The 19,457-nt window shown below is 31.6% G+C and overlaps 2 protein-coding genes across 14 annotated transcripts in view; one reads left to right on the top strand and one right to left on the bottom strand.

Moving 5' to 3' along the window:
• Window positions 1–9,917, top strand: part of LOC106881458 (uncharacterized) — a 53,881-nt gene extending 43,964 nt beyond the window's left edge. For both annotated transcript variants that reach the window (XM_014931851.2, XM_014931850.2), the window contains one exon: window positions 3,454–9,917. In XM_014931851.2, coding sequence (XP_014787337.1) covers window positions 3,454–3,998 — 545 coding nt within the window. In that variant the 3' untranslated portion in view covers window positions 3,999–9,917. The remainder of the gene's footprint in view (window positions 1–3,453) is intronic.
• A 4,845-nt stretch (window positions 9,918–14,762) lies between these two features.
• Window positions 14,763–19,457, bottom strand: part of LOC106881457 (protein-L-isoaspartate(D-aspartate) O-methyltransferase) — a 59,285-nt gene continuing 54,590 nt past the window's right edge. For 11 of the 12 annotated variants that reach the window (XR_001410859.2, XR_001410860.2, XR_008264343.1 and 8 more), the window contains one exon: window positions 14,763–16,420. Coding sequence is in view for 1 of the 12 variants with exons in the window: in XM_014931844.2 (XP_014787330.1) it covers window positions 16,402–16,420 (19 nt within the window). In the remaining 11 variants the exon portion in view is untranslated. The remainder of the gene's footprint in view (window positions 16,421–19,457) is intronic. The other variant, XR_008264348.1, reaches the window with a different exon arrangement.

The following is a 19,457-nucleotide window of genomic DNA, read 5'->3' as shown; positions in this document are numbered from 1 at the left end:
TACCACCACTAGTGAGTCATGTCCTTGATAAGACTAAAGATCCTCTCAATCTTACATTGTCTCCATTTATTTATCAATCACTTTACAGAACATATTGGGTACATCAGGGCACCAGCACTGGTGAGGTTGTCATGTTCTCAATGAGACAAGACTAAACCATTGTCTCAACCCTATGTTGTCGCCACTTATTCACCAACCACTTTACAGAAGTACATTTTATCATGGCACCAGCACTAGTAAGGTTGTCATGTCCCCTGTAAGATTAAAAGAGTTCTCTCAACTCAATGTTTCATTAACAAAAACGCTTTTTACAGTCTGCATTTTTCATATGAAAGGGAAACTATTTGTGTTTATCATTTACTCCAAACGCAATCCTGTTCAAGCAGATGTGTGATCCATCCAGCCTTTGGAGTATTTAGAACTGCATTATCTAAGTCCTGGAACAGTATTTAAGGGAGATTTGATTGTTATTTCTAGCTCCTTCAAATCATTGTTGTCCAGTTCTAAAATGAATATGAGTAAGCAGAAAGCAGGCTTATGATTAGAGGCATTCCAGCCATGATTAGTTTGACTTTTTTATTAGACATAGTGTACTTTGGACATCATTGCCAAATGTGTCCTTTCTAAAGACAGTAGTTGTCTTTAGCCCTAGGTTAGCCATAATTAAGCAGAATTAGTATCAATAGCATTCAAGTTACAACTATCCTATCTTTTAGGGATGTCTAAAATGACATTATTTAACGTCCTTCCTGTTTTTAAGACACCAAGGTGTAGTTTGTGAGATATTTGGCTGTTATTTCTAGCAAGCCATGTCACCCTCTTTAGCCTATTTTTAAGACAATTGCCAAAATAAGTCACCAGTTCAATGCTGATTAGTAGATTTTTTTAGAAGAGTTTATGAAACATCTCCATAAATATTGCAATCTATAATTTAAGCAGTGCTTCATGAGAGAGAGAGAGAGAGAGAGAGAGAGAGAGAACAAACTTAATAAAAAGGATTACCTCAAAACTTAAAATCACATAGGCTCCTGTGCAGGTGGCACATAAGATACACCATTTTGAGCATGGCCGTTGCCAGTACCGCCTGACTGGCCTTTGTGCCGGTGGCACATAAAAGCACCCACTACACTCTCTGAGTGGTTGGCGTTAGGAAAGGCATCCAGCTGTAGAAACTCTGCCAGATCAGATTGGACCCGGTGTAACCATCTGGTTCACCAGTCCTCAGTCAAATCATCCAACCCATGCTAGCATGGAAAGTGGATGTTAAACGATGATGATGATGATGAACAAGTTCCAATAGAATTATTTAAAATTGTGACTTCAATTTTTACTACAACTACACTTTCATAGCCCCTTTCATATAACAAGTGGTTTCCTATGGTTTATTTTTCACTCATTATTATAAGGGCCAATAACATTCAGTAGTGTTTTATGTTCACTTTTTCTACACTGTTATAGGTTGGGTGGTTTTTCTGAGGTGGTATTTTATAGCCATGTATACCCTTCCTGTTGCTAATACTTTTAGTTTTGTCTTTTAACATGCCGTGTACCTATTTGCAGTCTCAGTTATATGAAATCAAAACAGATGTGTTACACCGAGTACTTTTTTTAAATACTCAGACATCCATGCATTAAATGCCATTGTATATTTTTATTGTCATAACCTGGTATATTTTCTCATCCTTCTCCTATGATATTATAAATGAGACAACATTAAACAACATCAATGGATATCTGAAGGATTGTATTCAGTGAAAACTCTGAACAGTAATAGAGTGGATCATCAGTGATATATTCTACAATATGTATTGAGAGCTCTTTCTCTTGTTTGTTAGATTAGAAATGCATTTGTTAGAACTAAGAAAAATTGTATTAGACACTTTAGGAATGTAGGTTTCCCCGTTACATTTGGTGACATCTATAAAATAGCAAACTTCTTAGAATTACTTTAGATTTTAGTACAGGTCTCTTTAAACCTTTCAATAAGTCAAAGCAGAATCATGATTAAGTAAATCACTTCTCAAATCATCCAAAAGCTGTCATATGTTCCATAGTAAATAATGCATCTTCTCATATATCATTGCTCTCCACTAACCACATTTTTACCCAAAATGCTAGTTACTATAATGGAAGTTCTAGCTAGTGCTGGTTATTAAGAGAAATTAAGCATATCTCCCTAAATATAATGATGACAATTTCAATTATATACTGTCTGAAAGCAATAAAGTTAATAAAATTAATGAGTTGTCCTTGTGATATGTCCAATATAACTGAATAGCCACAAAACTTACATAAATGACACAGGATGGAAAAAATTGTAAATAGGCAGGGAGGAACTCAGCAATGAGTACTGTGTCATGTCTTTAATAATAATAATAATAATAATAATAATAATAACACTAATAATAGTGTTAGTAGTACTACCAATATTAATGATTATAATAATCATAAGAAAAACAACAATAATAAGATATTTAAATCAGGTAATAACATACCTGATTTGGGTAATAACATCCCTGATTTGGGGTGATAGACTTAATCCACCATTCAGTTTAATGCCATCATCTGACCCTTGAGTCCATTTGTTGCAAACACTCATGCCATGGTTTGAGAATAAATAACTTCTCCGCCCTCCTCCCACCAGTTTCAGAAGCCCTGAAAATGTCACAAGCACTACTCTTTCTCTTCTGGCTAAGGTATGGAATTCCAGTTAATAATCTATTGCAGGGGACGGGGATCTTTTTTAATCAATTACCCCAAAATATATTTATTTATGCAGACATTACCCGCTTGATTTGAAAGGGAAAGAACCCTAGATTCCTTGAATTCAAAAGGTTTATTGAATCTATTTATATGGAGACTACAATTATAAATATAAAAAGGATAAAACAAATGCAATAAAATAAATTAATATCCTCATTATAGAACAAAAGGATTTTTCTAGAAACCTTTTCACTTCAGGTTTTGGAGAAATGATGTTTCATTTTTGTTACAATTACATAAAAATTGGGACATTTTGATGCCAGAGCAATTTTGGATACAGTCTTCAGGGTCCAATTGATTACTCTGCTTTGTTTTTATGTTCATTGGAGTGGAAAATCCTTGTTTGGTGAGGTAGGTTGTTGCAAAAGGTAACTTTTTGACTGCCTCCTCATGCCAGAAGAAAAATTTCTGTCATAACAAGGAACATGTTTTTTTTATAATTTTATATATGTCTAATGTGTCCTCATTACCCACCGAGAATTTCATTTTTACCCCACTTGGGGTAATTTACCCCTGTTCACCAACCCTTGTTCTATTGTGCTATGTTAGACGTCAGTGGTAATTTACATAATTCATTTGGTGATGAAGTTTTACATCAGTCATTTAGTAGAGCAATGGAAAAGTAAGTAAAATTATAGAACAACTAGAGATAACATGGATATATCACAGAATATATTCTTTATTCTTCAGGTAAACAGCAGCAGCAACCTACCCTAAGTAAGAACATGTCACCAGATGTTAGGCCTGATGCACAAGATCATCCTAAAACAAGATTCCATACTGAGAGCAGGATGCAAGCAGCAAACACAAATACAGATTATAAAGCAGAAACTGATGGAACTGTCCATTCCAATGCAGCATCTACTGATAATGGTAACAAAGACAAAGTGAACGGTGAAAGTGAGAATGATTCTGTTGTAGCCAGCAGCAAGGAATCTACAACTACAAGATCAACAAGTTTACATCAGAATAACTCCGTTACACAGAAACCAATAAAAAGCTCAGCTAAATTCTTTGAACATTCCAACTACATTCTGAAGAAAAAGGTTGTCGTAGCAAGTCCTTCAGACAATGCACAAGGCCCTATTGTGGCCCTTGCTCTTGGACTCTCCTTCACAACTATGTTGTTAATCTTTGTTGGCTGCCGTTTGCACCGTGTGAAACGCAGACTACGCAAAGGTAGAGCTCTACATTCAAATGAAGCAGATTACCTCATCAATGGTATGTACTTGTAAGATTTGGGCCTGAAGCAAGAAGTTTGAAACTGGCAACAATGATGTCTTTTGCAGTTTATTATCCATCTTCAGTTGTATTATATAAGCTGTGAACTGTGCTACAAATTCCTTTGACATGTATGAATGGCATCCTGTAGATGTTTAACTAAAAGAATGAATGTTGATGTACATCCTTCTTCCCCTTCCCCTTGGAGATTTTGTCAAAGGATCTTCATGTTGAGAAGCAAGTTAAATTCTATATTTCTTTTGTCTCTCTCTTTTTTTCTCTCTGCATAAGACATATTGATTAGCAAACTGCATTTATGTCATTTTTTTTCCAGTAGAAACTGTATTTTTTAAAATATAATTTTGGGTATTTTTAATGATGCAAATCAAAATATAATTTTGACAAAAAAGATTATTTCTTGATTTTAAATTTTTTAAAATTTCATTTGAAAAGAAAAGAAAAATTATTATTCTTTATAAAAAAAAAATAGTTTTTATATTTTGATTTCTGTGAATGAGTATAGTTCATCAAAATAACTTTTTTTTCTTTCTTTTTATTGTATGTATCACTTAAAATATTTGAGATGAAATATTGTTAAAAAAATTTTTATTTCCTTTTTAAATTTTCAATAAATATTGATTTAGAAAAGTTGGAGAGAAAAGCCTTTAATAAAAAGGTTCACAGGATGCTTTCATGGCAGTTTAAGATCTTTCCAATGAATGACATATTAAGATGGCCTTTTGAAAATTTCTTCTTTCTAACAATCCTATTAAAGTATCGGATAAAATAATCTCTTCAAATCAATGTTGTATTTCACCATAACTGCAACAATTTCTTCAGACTTAATAGTTATTTTGTTTTTAATTAAGTTAAAATGATTAGTCATCAATTTCCTAATTGATTATCTATAGTCATGTTCTATCTGAACCAATATAATATAATATAATATATATATATATATATATATATAACAGACACACACACACATACAATCTTCTTACCAACTTTCTTCACAAATAGCCAATTTATAGGAAAATTATAGATCATTTATTTCTGCAGTATTTTAATTAGAAATGGTTGTGTTTTGGTATCAGTTTCAGCTGTTACCTTTATGCAAGAAAGCATATTGCCTAATTCTTCCTTTCATTGACTAAACTTCTATTTGTGGTAATTAACAACTTGTATATAATTAACACATTGATCCCTACAAGGGGGCATTCAATGTTAGAAGTAAATGTTTTCATACATAAAACAATTACAATATAGTTAATGTAATTTTTGATACTGTAATGCCATGTGAGTGAGTATGTTTAGTCCACTGTTTCTGAACTAATGTGAGTTACAGCTCATAAATAACAAGTAAATGCATTCGAAGAAAACCAGATAAATGCATTTCTTTTCTTCTGTATCAGCTGTGAAGTGGATTCATGGTATTTTTTTTATTTTTTGTTATCAACTTTGTTTTTAATTCTGTAAATAAAGCCCTCTTTCTTCCCACCGTTTTCATCTACTAAAACCACCTAAGATTGTTTTGCTAATGTTAAATGTGAGATTACACTAATATTTTTGGATTAGTTAACATTTGTGTTTTATTGTAGATAAAGCTTTATCTCTGTTTCTATCCTGCCTATGCAATGCTATTTACTCCATGGCTTCTCATTGTTAATAAGACCATCCACAAATTGTTCTTATTTTTATTAATTTTTAATCAATAGCTATTTTCTTTATGCTTTTCAAAATTGTTCTTTTTCCATTTCTCCATTTGTATTGGCAAAATATTTCTTGGAATTTGTTAATTAATTTTTCTTGTAGAAGAAACCTAATTCTATATCTAAAGTGAAGTAATTTCTGTCATTATACAGTGTTATTTTTGTTATCTATAAGAAAAATCTAGTCAATATGTCCTGAAATAAAAAAAATACATTAGTGACCAGCTTGTTGATAACATTATAGGGATGGGATTTCTTAAAAGTTCTTATTACATGTTAGTGAACCAAATTATAGCTAAGCAGCTTATGTAATGAAATCATATCACCTTAAAGATCATTATTTAAACTGAATTTTGTACATTTTATACTCACAGGGTTTCTTGTTTTCTCTGTATGGTGTTAATATGGTAAATACTAGCCAAGTGAGAAATTTCTAATCTCTCTCTTAACTACATTCCAATAAGTCTTTCTAACTGAGACTATCAATTGTATGGGATCTTCTTATATACAAAATTGTTTTTGTTAGTTTGTAAAACAAAGATGTCGTTATCCATAGAAACTTGTACTACATCATTCTCTTCAACCTCTTCTGTACTTGTAATAATTACATGATAGTAAATAAACTTACATGTAGGCATATGACACCATTCATGACTAAAAACTGATAGGAAATTTGGTTGCCTTTGCTTACTTATAGTGAGATTACAGACGTGACTTGATCAAATGTTTTACCCACCAAGCTTTACTACTGCTCATCCTGAGAAAATGGTAAAGATTTTATATGTGTATGTATGAATGTATGTAAATATATGTATTTAAAGGTGTCTAAGTGATTATCAAATTAAGTAGTGTTCTCTTATTAATAGATAGTGTTGAAACAACTTTTAGAGATGCTTAATGCAAACCATTGCCAGAAAGTAATTGCAGTTTTGAAAATTGTTATTTGTTCTTTGCTTATTAAGACATATTTGACAGTTTGACATTATAATTGCTGAGTGCTAATATTCAATCCATGTTTATACCAAAAAATAATTTCATACAGAAATTCTTACTACATTCCAGAATGTTCAATTTATTTATAATCTTTACCTGTGTTTTTTGTTGTTTTTTTTAACTGTACCTCCAAACATTTATAACATATTGTACAGAGACCTGTTAGTTTATTCAGCTTTGATTGTCACATTATTATGGCTTTAGATCATGTTCAATTTCTCTCTCATTGCTTGACTAAATTTAAAGTCTGATGATAAGTCTTCACAAAAAGTTTTTACAGCGTTGCTCATATGGTGTCAAGTTTAGATTTTCTGTATTGCAAAGTGTAGAAAATAAAATGTCTTCTTCCATTTGCACACTGTAAAAGTAGTATATTTTGTCAAATTTAAGTTTTAAAATATAAAAAAAAAAGAACTGCAGTAAATTTTAATTGGTTTAAATTAAACCAACATATAAATTATTAAATTACACCCAAGAAGGGAAATGATTAGGTTTGTAAAAAATACTGCATAACTTCAACTACTCCCTCCTCATATTTTGATTTGAGTTTTCTAATCGTGTGAATTCCCAAACATATTGGAAACAAAATTTTGACAATGACACATGAGCTGTAGATATGTCATTGAGCTTAGATTTAATTTGTATTGTGAAGAGATCGATCTGCTAATTTAAGAATACACCTGACTCAAACGCTTTCACTTTCACTTATTTTCACACAGACACACACACAAAATCTCAATCCACTTAGATTTTCTTTAGGATTTATATTTTGGTAATATTTCCAAATTTATTCTTATTTAGCCTGTAAGGATTAAATGAAAGTAAAAATTACAGAAAAATAATAATTATAAATAAATGCTTTAACATTTTATGAAGTCTCTAATAACTGTGGAACCAGAAATGAAAGTAACTCTTTAAACAGAACATTGATTGCTATTTGAATGTAATTTAGACAAAAGCCTATCCTAGGTTACCCTTGTTTATTATGACAATAGAAAATATTTGTTGAACTATCTAACACAGATAAACTGTGAGTTAACAGGATTAGGTAATGAACCTTAATTTTCTGTTTCCTGTCACTATATTATAACTTTAATACATTACCCACATAAATGAATATATAATAGTATGGCTTTATTAGCTGTATACTGCAACTACATTTTATACATTCCATGAACAACTTCTATTAATTTAATGTTGCAAATAAGTGTCATTTCCTTTATATTTTTCTTTTAAATTATTGTCTTTACTATTTGTTATTTCATTAGTGTTATATTATATATATACATTACTAATGATTAATATAGTGTTTGTAATTATTTTAAAGAAATTAGAAACTTTAGAAAATGATTTTCAAAATTACATATTTCTAAAAAGTGCAGTTTAAAAATACTTTTTGAATATGACAGTAATGAAGAAAATCTGTACAATGTTGAAAACCATAATTTAAGCAAAAATCATTAATGTTGTAAGACAATATAGTATGATGATTATGTCACTAATTTATTTGTTTAAGGGATTGGCAACAAGAAGGGCATCCAGCCATAAAAATACTGCCTCAAATAAGTATCTAATTCAAGCTAGCATAGAAAAATGGAGACAAAATGAATAAATTAAACTATAATGTGCCACAAATAATAAAAATTATGAACTCTTAGTTTAGATCTTTATGAAATTGCCAAAAATTGGCCCTATATAATATTTGCTAGTATATTAGATGTAAGTTTTTTTAATTTGAAGCATAACGAAAATTAAATCATTTGGGCCCCTGCAATTAATTTGAAAGGCTTTTTTTCTGGCTTTGAAGACATCATTTACAACCTTAGATGTTTCTGTCTGTTGTGTTAGTTATACATGTGTAGACATGCACACACACACTCTGATGAGTGCTCAAAACATGCAGAGTATATAGTTTATTGAAAATTAACGTCTATCCCATGACTCAAGTTTCACATGATTGCAATCTTCAGGTGAGTCTGTATTGTCTGAAGATCACAGTAACATGAAACTTAGGCTGTGAGATACATATTCAGTTTCAATAAAACTCTGTGTGTGTATGTATTTTTCACTTTTCCAAACAGTTCTATATTGTTCATGTTACAGTTCTTAACTCTCAAGTAAAGCACATAGAAAGGAATCTATAGACAAAAATATTTGCTGCAATTAAAAAAAAAAAACTCTTTACAATTAGAGAATTTCCATCTGAACTGATCCTAAACTGACCCTTAACATCATATCAAAATTTAAACAGTTATAGGGGATTTTTTTTCTTTCATTTTCTTTTCTTTTCTTTGAACAGATGGTAGCAACTTTTCCAATATCTAGAACAGAGATATAGTGTTTATTTTACTATTTCATTACTTTAAAAAGAAAATTGGTTTAAACTCTGTATTTAGGCAATGGTTCAACATTAAATTCCTGGTAAATAAAATTCATAGTTTAGTTTTGATTCTCAGTTACTGCACTAAACCTTCACATTCCATTTTTTGTCCTCCTTCATATAATTTTGTAAGGTTTCATGCCAGATTAAAAGACAAAAAAAAAAATGCCATTTCCAAAATTCTGTTTTGGAGGTAAATTATATTGATATTTTAATTTAATTTCATTTACGGGATTTTTTTCATCCTAAATTAAAAAATAAAAACAAGATCTGTTATTATTTTTGTTGTTAAAATATCTTTTATTTGTATCAAGCTTTGTAACTGTGATAAGTTAAAGATATATATTCATGTCCATTAAAATAGAATACTGTGGAAGCTTCAGACTGTTATTTTGTTTGTTGATTTTTCGGGTGTTTTTTACTTTTTGTTAGTAAACTTATTTTTATTTCCTGACTGGGATGGTAAAAATTCATACATCTTAATATCTCCTGAGGGTTCCCAATCACAGAAAATCTGGATTTATACAATTTCTATGGAAATAGAGAAAAAAATTGAATAAAACAAAAAAAATTACATATAGTTGGTCAACAAATTGATTGCCCACATTTACTACCACTGGTTGGCTACATTTGAAACCTTATTACTATAATAAGCATTGTGATTTTGGTGTCAAACTGTAAACCATGTCCTCAATTTAGTTGCTAATTCCATCCCATTTGGATTTTTCTTTGATCTCTCCAGATACAATGATTGGTTTGCAGATAGTACTGTATTTTGCTTGTACTCCATGACTTTTGCACCATAATTTGTAATGTGTCATAAATAAACTGGTTATGTATTCACATTTAAATGTTTTTTGTATCTTCATTTTTTAAAATCAGACTTCCTATTTTAGTTGTGATTGTTTATTTTCATGTTTGGCGGGGGATGGTACCAGAAATAATAAATGGATCTTGATCACAGTTTCTGACTCTGATGTTTTTTAGTTGTTTGATCAAGTAGACTACCAGGAACATCAAATCAATGTGTTAGTGGCTGAGTATTCCCCAGACATGTGTGCCCTTAACATAATTCTAAGTTGAATCATTTTGATATACAAGTGTGGCAAGATTAGCTGTCTGAATTTCAGAATTTCTCAATTTCTGACTGGCTTGCACAGAGTTTCCATCTACCCATTTTCACCCACAAAGCATGTTTCAGTGCAAAGCTATGGGGAAAAGATACTTGTCTTAAATGTCATACAGTGGAATTGACCCTAGGACCTTGTGACTGCAAAGAAAACTTAACCATTCACCTACAAGAGATGAATGAATCAATACAATGTTGTAAATGAGAAGCATTGTCAGATACTTGAGTTAAAACATTAATTTTGTGTGCAGAGCAGGATTTTTTTTCATGTATTTCAATGTTTGTTTTTGACATAAAAAAAAGTGTATAAGAATATTTACAAAATTTTAGTATGGTACTTTACCAATGAAAGGAATAAAATATTTTCTAAGGAGATTTGTTGAGGTGGTTATTGGCTTAGCCAGAAGAAGGAAAACCATACACATGCCCTTTTCAGTGCCCATAAGGGATGTGAGAAACATTTTCAGTTCAATGACCTTGCTCAAATGCTGGCAACAGAATGGATCCTAGAAAAGTCACCCAAGGTTTAGGTAGTGCCATTTAACTAGGCAATGGTTTAAGACAGTGGTACTCAACCATTTTTTGCCTATGGACTCCTATTTTATTCGGATGGACCTTCATAGCCATTCAGTGTTTAAAAAATCCTATTGTGCTTTTATAATTATTAGGAATTATATAAATATTAATTGTAAAAATATTTCATGTATTGCGGGAGGATAACCAATTCAATGCACATAATTTTTAACAACTAAATCTTATATGGATCCGCATTGAGAACCACTTGTTTAACCTTTAGGAGACAACAGGGCCAGTCTATCGACTGAAAAGTCAAATGACGAAGATTGTATTAGTTCATTCAATTTCCTATAAGAATTTATATAGTTTTATATATGTAAAGTAATTACTTTATTTTTTATAATTTTTTTTTGAAAATAAGTGCATGCCCTCTGTAGGGCTTGTGAAAAGGGCTCCATCTTCTTGGCACTAAAACTCCAAATGAGGTTCGATCTCCAAAGGGTTAAGACAACCACTTGTGTTGTACTTGATAACTCAAGAATCTGTGAATTATTTTTTCATAAAAAGATGTACTTACTTATTAGGCAAGTAACTTTATTTGAGACCATGTGTTGAAATTAAAATGATAGCAGCATGGATGACATGTAATAGCCATTCAAATACATGCAAAGACTCTGATATAAGAAAGCAATTTCGTTATAATTGCCACAAAAGGTATATTTTCCGTCACTAAAAAGTACAAAAAACTGTCAGCTGCAGGAAGAGAGATTGTCAGAGGTTGGCAAGAGGCAAAGACATTATTCTGCATAGCGAAGGCATCTGGGAAATGCATAACTGCTGTCATTCACAGAAATTATTATTAAAATTTTCATCGCATCAACTGTGACCTTGTTACTGATGTGATTCCACTGCATCTTGTAATGTTTTATTCTTCAAGAACATTAAATTCAGAGGATATGTGAAATCTGGTAAAAATTATGTGTGTGTTTATATATATGTATGCATATATTGTATGTGTGTGTGTGTGTGTGTATATATTATTACATTAAGGGCTGTTACTATAAGTAAAGCCACATGCTGGAAAGGGACACTAAAGTCAAATTACTTTATGAAATATACACATACACTGAAGTCAAGGAAATGAACAAAGAAAAAGTTCTTTAAAAGGTTCGTTTGCATCATCATCATCGTTTAACATCCGCTTTCCATGCTAGCATGGGTTGGACGATTTGACTGAGGACTGGCAAACCAGAAGGCTCTTCCAGTCTCCAATCTGATCTGGCAGAGTTTCTACAGCTGGATGCCCTTCCTAATGCCAACCACGCCGAGAGTGTAGTGGGTGCTTTTACATGCCGCCGGCACGAGGGCCAGTCACACGGCACTGGCAACAGCCACACTCAAAATTACATGCCACCTGTACAGGAGCCAGTCCAGGGGCATTGGCAACGACCTCGCTCATGATTTTCTAACGTGCCACCAGCACAAGCGCTAGAAGGCGACTCTGGTAACTATTATGCTCAAATGGTGCTATTTATGGGCCACTAGCACGGAAGCCAGACAGCTGCTCTGGCAATGAACATGCTCGGACAGTGCTTTTAGTGCTCCACTGGCGCAGGTGCCAGTCATTGAGTATAGTTCAATTACGATTTCACTTGCCCCAACAGGTCTTCGCAAGCAGAGTTTAGTGTCCAATGAAGGAGATGTTGGCATGGGTGTTAGTCGTCGGATTCGGTTCGATTTCGATTTCAGATTGCAAATTTCAAATTCACTTGCCTCAACAGGTCTTCGCAAGCAGGGTTTTTAGTGTCCAATGAAGTAAAGATACAAATTAGTGAGCTGGCTACACTTCTGACAGAGGACACAGATTATGCTCTCACTTGCCTTGCCGGGTCTTGCATATCGAAATGATTTCATGGTCAGTGTTGTAACATGCTCTCCATTTGTCATTGCAAACATAACCAGAAACATATAAATATAAACACTTATACCTCTCATATGAACACAAACATATCCACAGATGTTCACACATATATCTATGAACAAATTTCTATCTGAAATGAACAAGATTGAAATTTTTTCATGGATTGAACATTTGTATATGCTCTGTGGATAGATCGTATTTGTATAGTATGTATAAGTGTTTATATTTATATATTTCTGGTTATGTTTGCAATGACAAATAGAGAGCGTGTTACAGCACTGACCATAAAATCATTTTGTTATGCAACTGAACCATTTAATGAATTTTTTCTTTGTTCATTTCCTCGACTTCAGCACGTGTGTATATTTGATAGAGTAGTTTGACTTCAGCCTCCCTTTCCAGCATGTGGCTTTACTTATAGTAACAGCCCTTAATGTAATAATGTATTTGAAAAAATTATATACTTTGTATTAATTTTTTACCTTAGTTGGTTTTACACACTGGCTACTTCATAAAATCTTATATAGATTTTATCCTCATATTTAATTGATATATATATATATATATAAATATATATACAGAGGTGGGCACCATTAATTAAAAAGTTAACCTCATTAATCATTAATCCATTAATTCTTTAAAAATGTGACAGAAGTTAACATTAATCCATTAACATTAACTTTTATTGAAAATGGCATAACTACAGTATAATACCCTACCAACTTTGTTGCCTCGTAACTTCCAGAAAAACGGATACTTTTTAACAAAACTTTCACCAAATAATCACTTATATCCTGTAGATTGAGTGTATGTAAAGATTTACTGGGAAGAAATTTTCCAAGTGGTTGGGGGTAGGAGTTTAGGAAAATTCTCAGGACCCGACATTTTCCCCCTCATAATTTATGAGGTGTATTCAACTTTATTTTTTCTTTCCAAAACTAATGCCACAAGGGCAAAATGATTTAAGCGGGAGATGATGCCATCCTTCTTACACATGTGTGAAAATTTTCACACTGGTAGGCTGCATCAGTTCCCAACTGTTACATTTACAGTACAAAAGTAGTGCTTGGTCATTGGCTTTTCATTTTCACCAAACACATCGAGCAGAGAGAGATATTGCATCAAATTTTGCCAACAACTTGGTGATACTCAAGCTCAAACCATCCAGAAGATGCAGCAGATCTTTGGTAATACTGTCATGGGTAAAACTCATATCAAAGAGTGATACAACCACTTCAAATATGACTATACCTCAGTGGAGTGCAAAGCACGCTCAGGCAGGCTGTCCACAAGCCAAAATGAGGAGCCAATTCCAAAGGTTTGGTGAATAATCATGAAAGACTGCTGTGTAACCATCTAGGAAATTGCTCACAAAGTGGGAATAAGCACAGGATCAGTGCATTCCATTTTAATGGAAGATTTGTGCATACAGAGAGTGTTGGTGAAATTCATTCAAAAGGCACTGGCAGAGCAGCAGAAGCAACTCTGCATAGAAATCACTCAAGATATGCTGGACTGTGCAAATCATGACCCAGACTTCATGAAGACCATCATCACTGGTCTCTGCTCAATGTGTTCAGTTTTCTTGCATGAAAACGAAAATCCAACACACGACACATCTGCACTTGGATTGTTTGTTGAGTGGACTGGAGCAATGTAAAATAGTGTCTTGCTCAAAGACACAATGTGCCACCAGGAATCAAACTCATTGACCTTATGATTGTTAGCAAAACACCTTAACCACTAAGCCACAAACCTTAAGCGATAAGTGTGACAAAAATGGAGGTGACATTTTCAAGACAAATATTTTCTGTATCTTCCAAATAGCATAGATTACGAAAAAATTGCCTCCATATCAATATCTGGTTTAAAATTACAAAACTTTATTGGTATACAGTGATTTTTCTGGGTATTCTAAAAATATTTTAAAACATTTTTGTGTTAACTTTCATGAGAAAGACCCATTTTCAGGAAAAGCAGAGGCAAAGAGGAATCAGATTCTGATCTGAAAGCTTGCAACAGAATGGTTATCCAAAATAACCTTTGCCATCAGTGACATATTACAGATTTCAGCAATCTAAACAATAAGACAATATTCCAAAATTTATAATTAAAAATAAAACTGAAACATTTCTCTTTGAAATTGTTTTGAAAATAATCTTTTATTCTTCTCCTTTTGAAAGGCTTTTTTTTTTTCTCTCTTCATTACAATTTTAAATTATGCATAAATTTAATACAAATTTTCTTTGACTGAAAAAGTGTGAACAGATTGTATATTTTCTGGTTAAATAATCTTCTGCAATATTTGGGGCAAAAATTACTTTTTTTTTTTTTTTTTTTTTAACCATCAGCTTGAAGTTGATAGTTATTTTCTTCATGAAGAACAAATTTCGAATAGAAATAACAAGGTCTACAAATAAAATCCAGAAATTTAATTTCTATACAGGATTGGTTTTCATATCCAAAAGACATTAAAACAGCAATTTTGCAATAACATAGAAGCAAAATTCAAATGTACTTTGCCTATTTGTGTGTGTATGAGCAGTAGGATGTGTGCATGTGTGTGTATAATGTGTATTTACACCACCTGTCCTCGTCTGTTGTTGTTTTTTCGTATATTCTCCCATATATATATATATACATATATATATATATATATATATATATATATATATATATATATATATACATACACATATATACATATATATATATATATGCACACACATGCATACACTCTATTTTATTGACCTCAGAAGGATAAAAGCAAAAGTTTACCTTAGTAGCGTTTTAATTCGGTATATAAAGGGCCAGATCAAATACCACAAGGCATTTTGTCCAATCTTTCTAATGATTCTATCAAGCCACCACTTTTGAAATATTATAAAGCTTAGATGGGAAGGTTAAACAATAACGTATACAAAGTAAAAAAAAGACTACAGGCAGCTTCATCTAGTGGAGTTTGACTACAATTAATTAGGGATGACACAGATATCCTGTTTGCATTGTATTTAGTTTTATAACATACGTCTATAAACATATGGCATATTGGTTACATCCGTTTCAAACGTGAAATACATCTTAAAAAAAAAAAGACACAACAGCATAATTATTTGATTGAATTTTTATCATTTAACGACATCTTTTTACTTGATTAGATTGTAAACATTGTAATTTTTTATATCATGAATATATTATATTTATATTATGTATCTAGCTGGTAACATTATGAACTGTTTAGCCTAGTTATTTTGGTTGTATTATGAACTGCTTTGGTGTAACTTGTGGACACCAATGTTTTAGTTGTATTGTGAATATCTTAGTGTAGTATCTTTGTTATATAACAGACTGTTTACTGCTATCTTGATTATATTATGAGCTGTTTGGTATAGCTCTTAAGTAATTGCACCTATTCATTTAGGAATAATTTATTTAAAGAATTTCTAATGTGTTTTTAGTAAAGGAGCTCAAAATATGTATGAAAATAAAAAATTAATCTTTTGATCTGAAGTTTCTTTTTCTTTTCTTCTGAACAAATTTTACAAAGCGATTGTTAAAAAAAAAAACAATAAATCAATTTATTGACAATATAAATAGCAGATAAAGGGAGTGGAGAGTCTCATATGTTTTCTATTATCTGAACCTCATCAATGGTGAGAAACAGGGTAAAACAGTGGAGCATCTGTTAGTAGTTGCAGTGCAAAAGTCATTTACAAAAAAAAAAAAAAAAAAAAAAAAAAAAGCTTCCAGAAGTCCTTAGTATTTCAGTTCATAATTCATCATAGGCCCTAGAAAAATATAACAAAGAAAAGTAATCAGAGATATAATTTTAAAACATCATTAAAGAAAACTTGTTTCTTTTAAAGTTATGACAACAAAAATATTTCTATTTTAAAAGCAAAATGTTTCAATAGTGTTAGCAGACTCCATTGGTTGTGATTTATTTTAAAATCTGGTCACTGCTCACGCCATGTCCTTTGTGTTCAAGCTTCTTGAAATTCGTGAACAGTTTCTTTACAATAAACATATTAGAATTTGTAGAGAGGAAAAAAAACATTTTATTTATTTATTTTTCTTGAATGGTCACTAGCTGCCAGCTGAATCTTTAATAATATTGCAACTTTTAAAAATTGTATGAAATATAATACATCTGTCTTGATCTTTGATTATTTGAATTTGTACGACAACTCCAAAATGGTATATTTAAGGTATCTCATAAATAGACAGAATTCATGTCTCAATTGATAAAATTTCCTTCCACAAAATTTCATGTTAGAATTGTAAAATCACCTATCTGCTGTTTTAGTACACCATTACAGTGTGTTCTCCTCAAATGCTTACCACCAGATACAAAACCACTAAGCAAGAGTTTTAAGTACTCTTGCAATTCTTCCAAAATACATACAAGAGAAATTATAAAGAATATTACTGCTAGTTTTTTAGGTTTTTTTTTTATTTTTACATTTATGAAGGGATAAATGGCATGGCTAAACAATACTAAATATTTCAAAAATCGTTCAACTCTAACATTTCTGTATTAAATCTATCACATTAAATATATGGCCAATTAGCTTTCCATCACAGATCTAGAGGAATAGTTTTACTAAAGATAAAATATATTTCATTGAAAAATTGTAATGATAAGAATTTGTTTGTGCCACCTTCACTGGATAATGTGTGCAATCTGTGTCCTTCACCACCACCCACTAGGCTTTCCTTACCTGCAGAATACTTTCCTACTAAACTACAAAGAAAATATAATAATAAATGATGACAATTTTGAGAAAAAGAAGAGCAACAATAACTTAGTAGCAGAATCTTTTCCTTTTATTTAAATACAGATTATTTCATCCAATTATAAGAGCAAATAAGATTATTTCATTCATTTATAAAACTGAAATAAAGAATTTAGTAGTATTTGCATTTTATGAGTTGGATTAAACTTCATGATTTTGCTTAGAATAAATCTTTGAAAGGAAAATCTCATTTTCCTAACACTTTTACTGTGGAAATCAGATATACCCACTCAAAATTTCCTTATGCTTAACTGAGGAAAGTTTTGTATACCAATCTATCTTTTGTTGAGGAAAATCATGTTTGAAACTACTTTTTGCCAAGATATATCTTTGTTGAGGCAACGTCACTTGCTATAAATAGCTATTTAGCAGATATCTAACATCATTACTAGAATAACCATGAAATTTAATTTAAGTGAAAGGGTTGATAGCAGTTTTTTCAAAAACACATAGAAAAAGCTAAACAAAACAGACGCTTCAAGAAATTAACTGCATTAGAAAAATAAGTAAGATGCTGGTGAATTAAAATAAATGAATGATGAAAATTTGGTGAGTGATATTAAATCCTGTGTGTTGATATTTTTAACAAACTATACAGCTTATGCATTTAAATTGAAGGCCATGGCTATGGGTTCAATTCCTGGACTGGATGGTACATTGTCTCCTTGAGCAAGACACTTTATTTCACACTGCTCCAGTCTACTCAGCTAAAAATGAGTATCAGCCCAGTGCTCATGCTACTGTCTCTCCCTCCATCTGGCACATCCTGAATGTTCCACTGAGTCATGAGTGGAAGGGTTGAGAGGTTGACTACATCATCATGATGTTAACATCCATTTTTCTGTGTCTGCATGGGTCATGTAAACTTTGTAGAGACAGATTTTCTATAGCCAGATGCCTTGCCTGTCACCAACACTCACCTTTTTCCAGGCAAAGTAATATTTCCCCATAGCCAGACATATTTTTCATGGAAGACTGGAAACAAACAACACCGCTTATATGACGATGATGCTCATTTACAACCATCATATGACATAGAGTCAAAGGCAGACACACACATATGTACATAGGCACCTAAAACAACTGGCACAAATATAGTAGATATTTCCACATCAAACTCACCTGTGAGTTACAGTGATGCTTTGTTTTCATGTGTTTCAATTAATATTGAAAATAATAAAGAATGTGGAGGTGATTTAGTAAAATAACTCACTTTTAATTATGAATTTTGTGATCAGAACATAACAAAATCTTGTTACATAAAAGCATGATGAAAGATTTTTAATATATGAATATGAACATTTTCAAACAGGCAGATTTGTATCATAGAACCAGTGGTGATTTCACTCAGATTGGTATCAAAGGGAGAAAACAAATTAAGACAGAAAGTAATCCCAGAACTGAAGTAAAGATTTACCATTTGGGGAGTATCTAATTCAATGAAGGAAGTAACTTGAAACAACTTGAAGAGAAGTTAAGCATTTGTGCATTATAAAATGCATAGATGATGATGATGATGATGATAATGGCAGTAATCGTGATGGTGGTGGTAAAAATAGCAAAGATGCTAGCAATACTAATGAGGATAAAGGTGAGGGCAATTATGAGGACAAAGTACATAATTCTAAACTGATGCATGAAATGACATGAATAATTCCAATAGACCAATGACGATTTATCAGGTGTATATATATATATATATAAACATAGTTAAGGTATCAGCAACAGTTGCTATATATATACATATATATATATATATATATATATATATTTGTTTTGCAAGATTTTTGATGTGAAATCGTGTGTTGAAAGATGTTGTTGTACTTGGGGATGGTCATATTGCCAGTTTAGCCAATAAAAACACACACACTGTATATTTGGTGTTAAGATTCATGTAATATAAAGCTGAAGCAAATTAACACCAAATATACAGTGCGTGTGTTTTTATTGGCTAAACTGGCAATATGACCATCCCCAAGTACAACAACATATATATATATATATATATATATATATATATATATATATA

Source organism: Octopus bimaculoides, chromosome 6 (assembly GCF_001194135.2).
Source record: "Octopus bimaculoides isolate UCB-OBI-ISO-001 chromosome 6, ASM119413v2, whole genome shotgun sequence".
Classification (NCBI taxonomy): domain Eukaryota; kingdom Metazoa; phylum Mollusca; class Cephalopoda; order Octopoda; family Octopodidae; genus Octopus; species Octopus bimaculoides.
The sequence above is the reverse complement of the archived record's forward strand: the minus strand, read 5'-3'. Positions and strand labels throughout refer to the sequence as shown.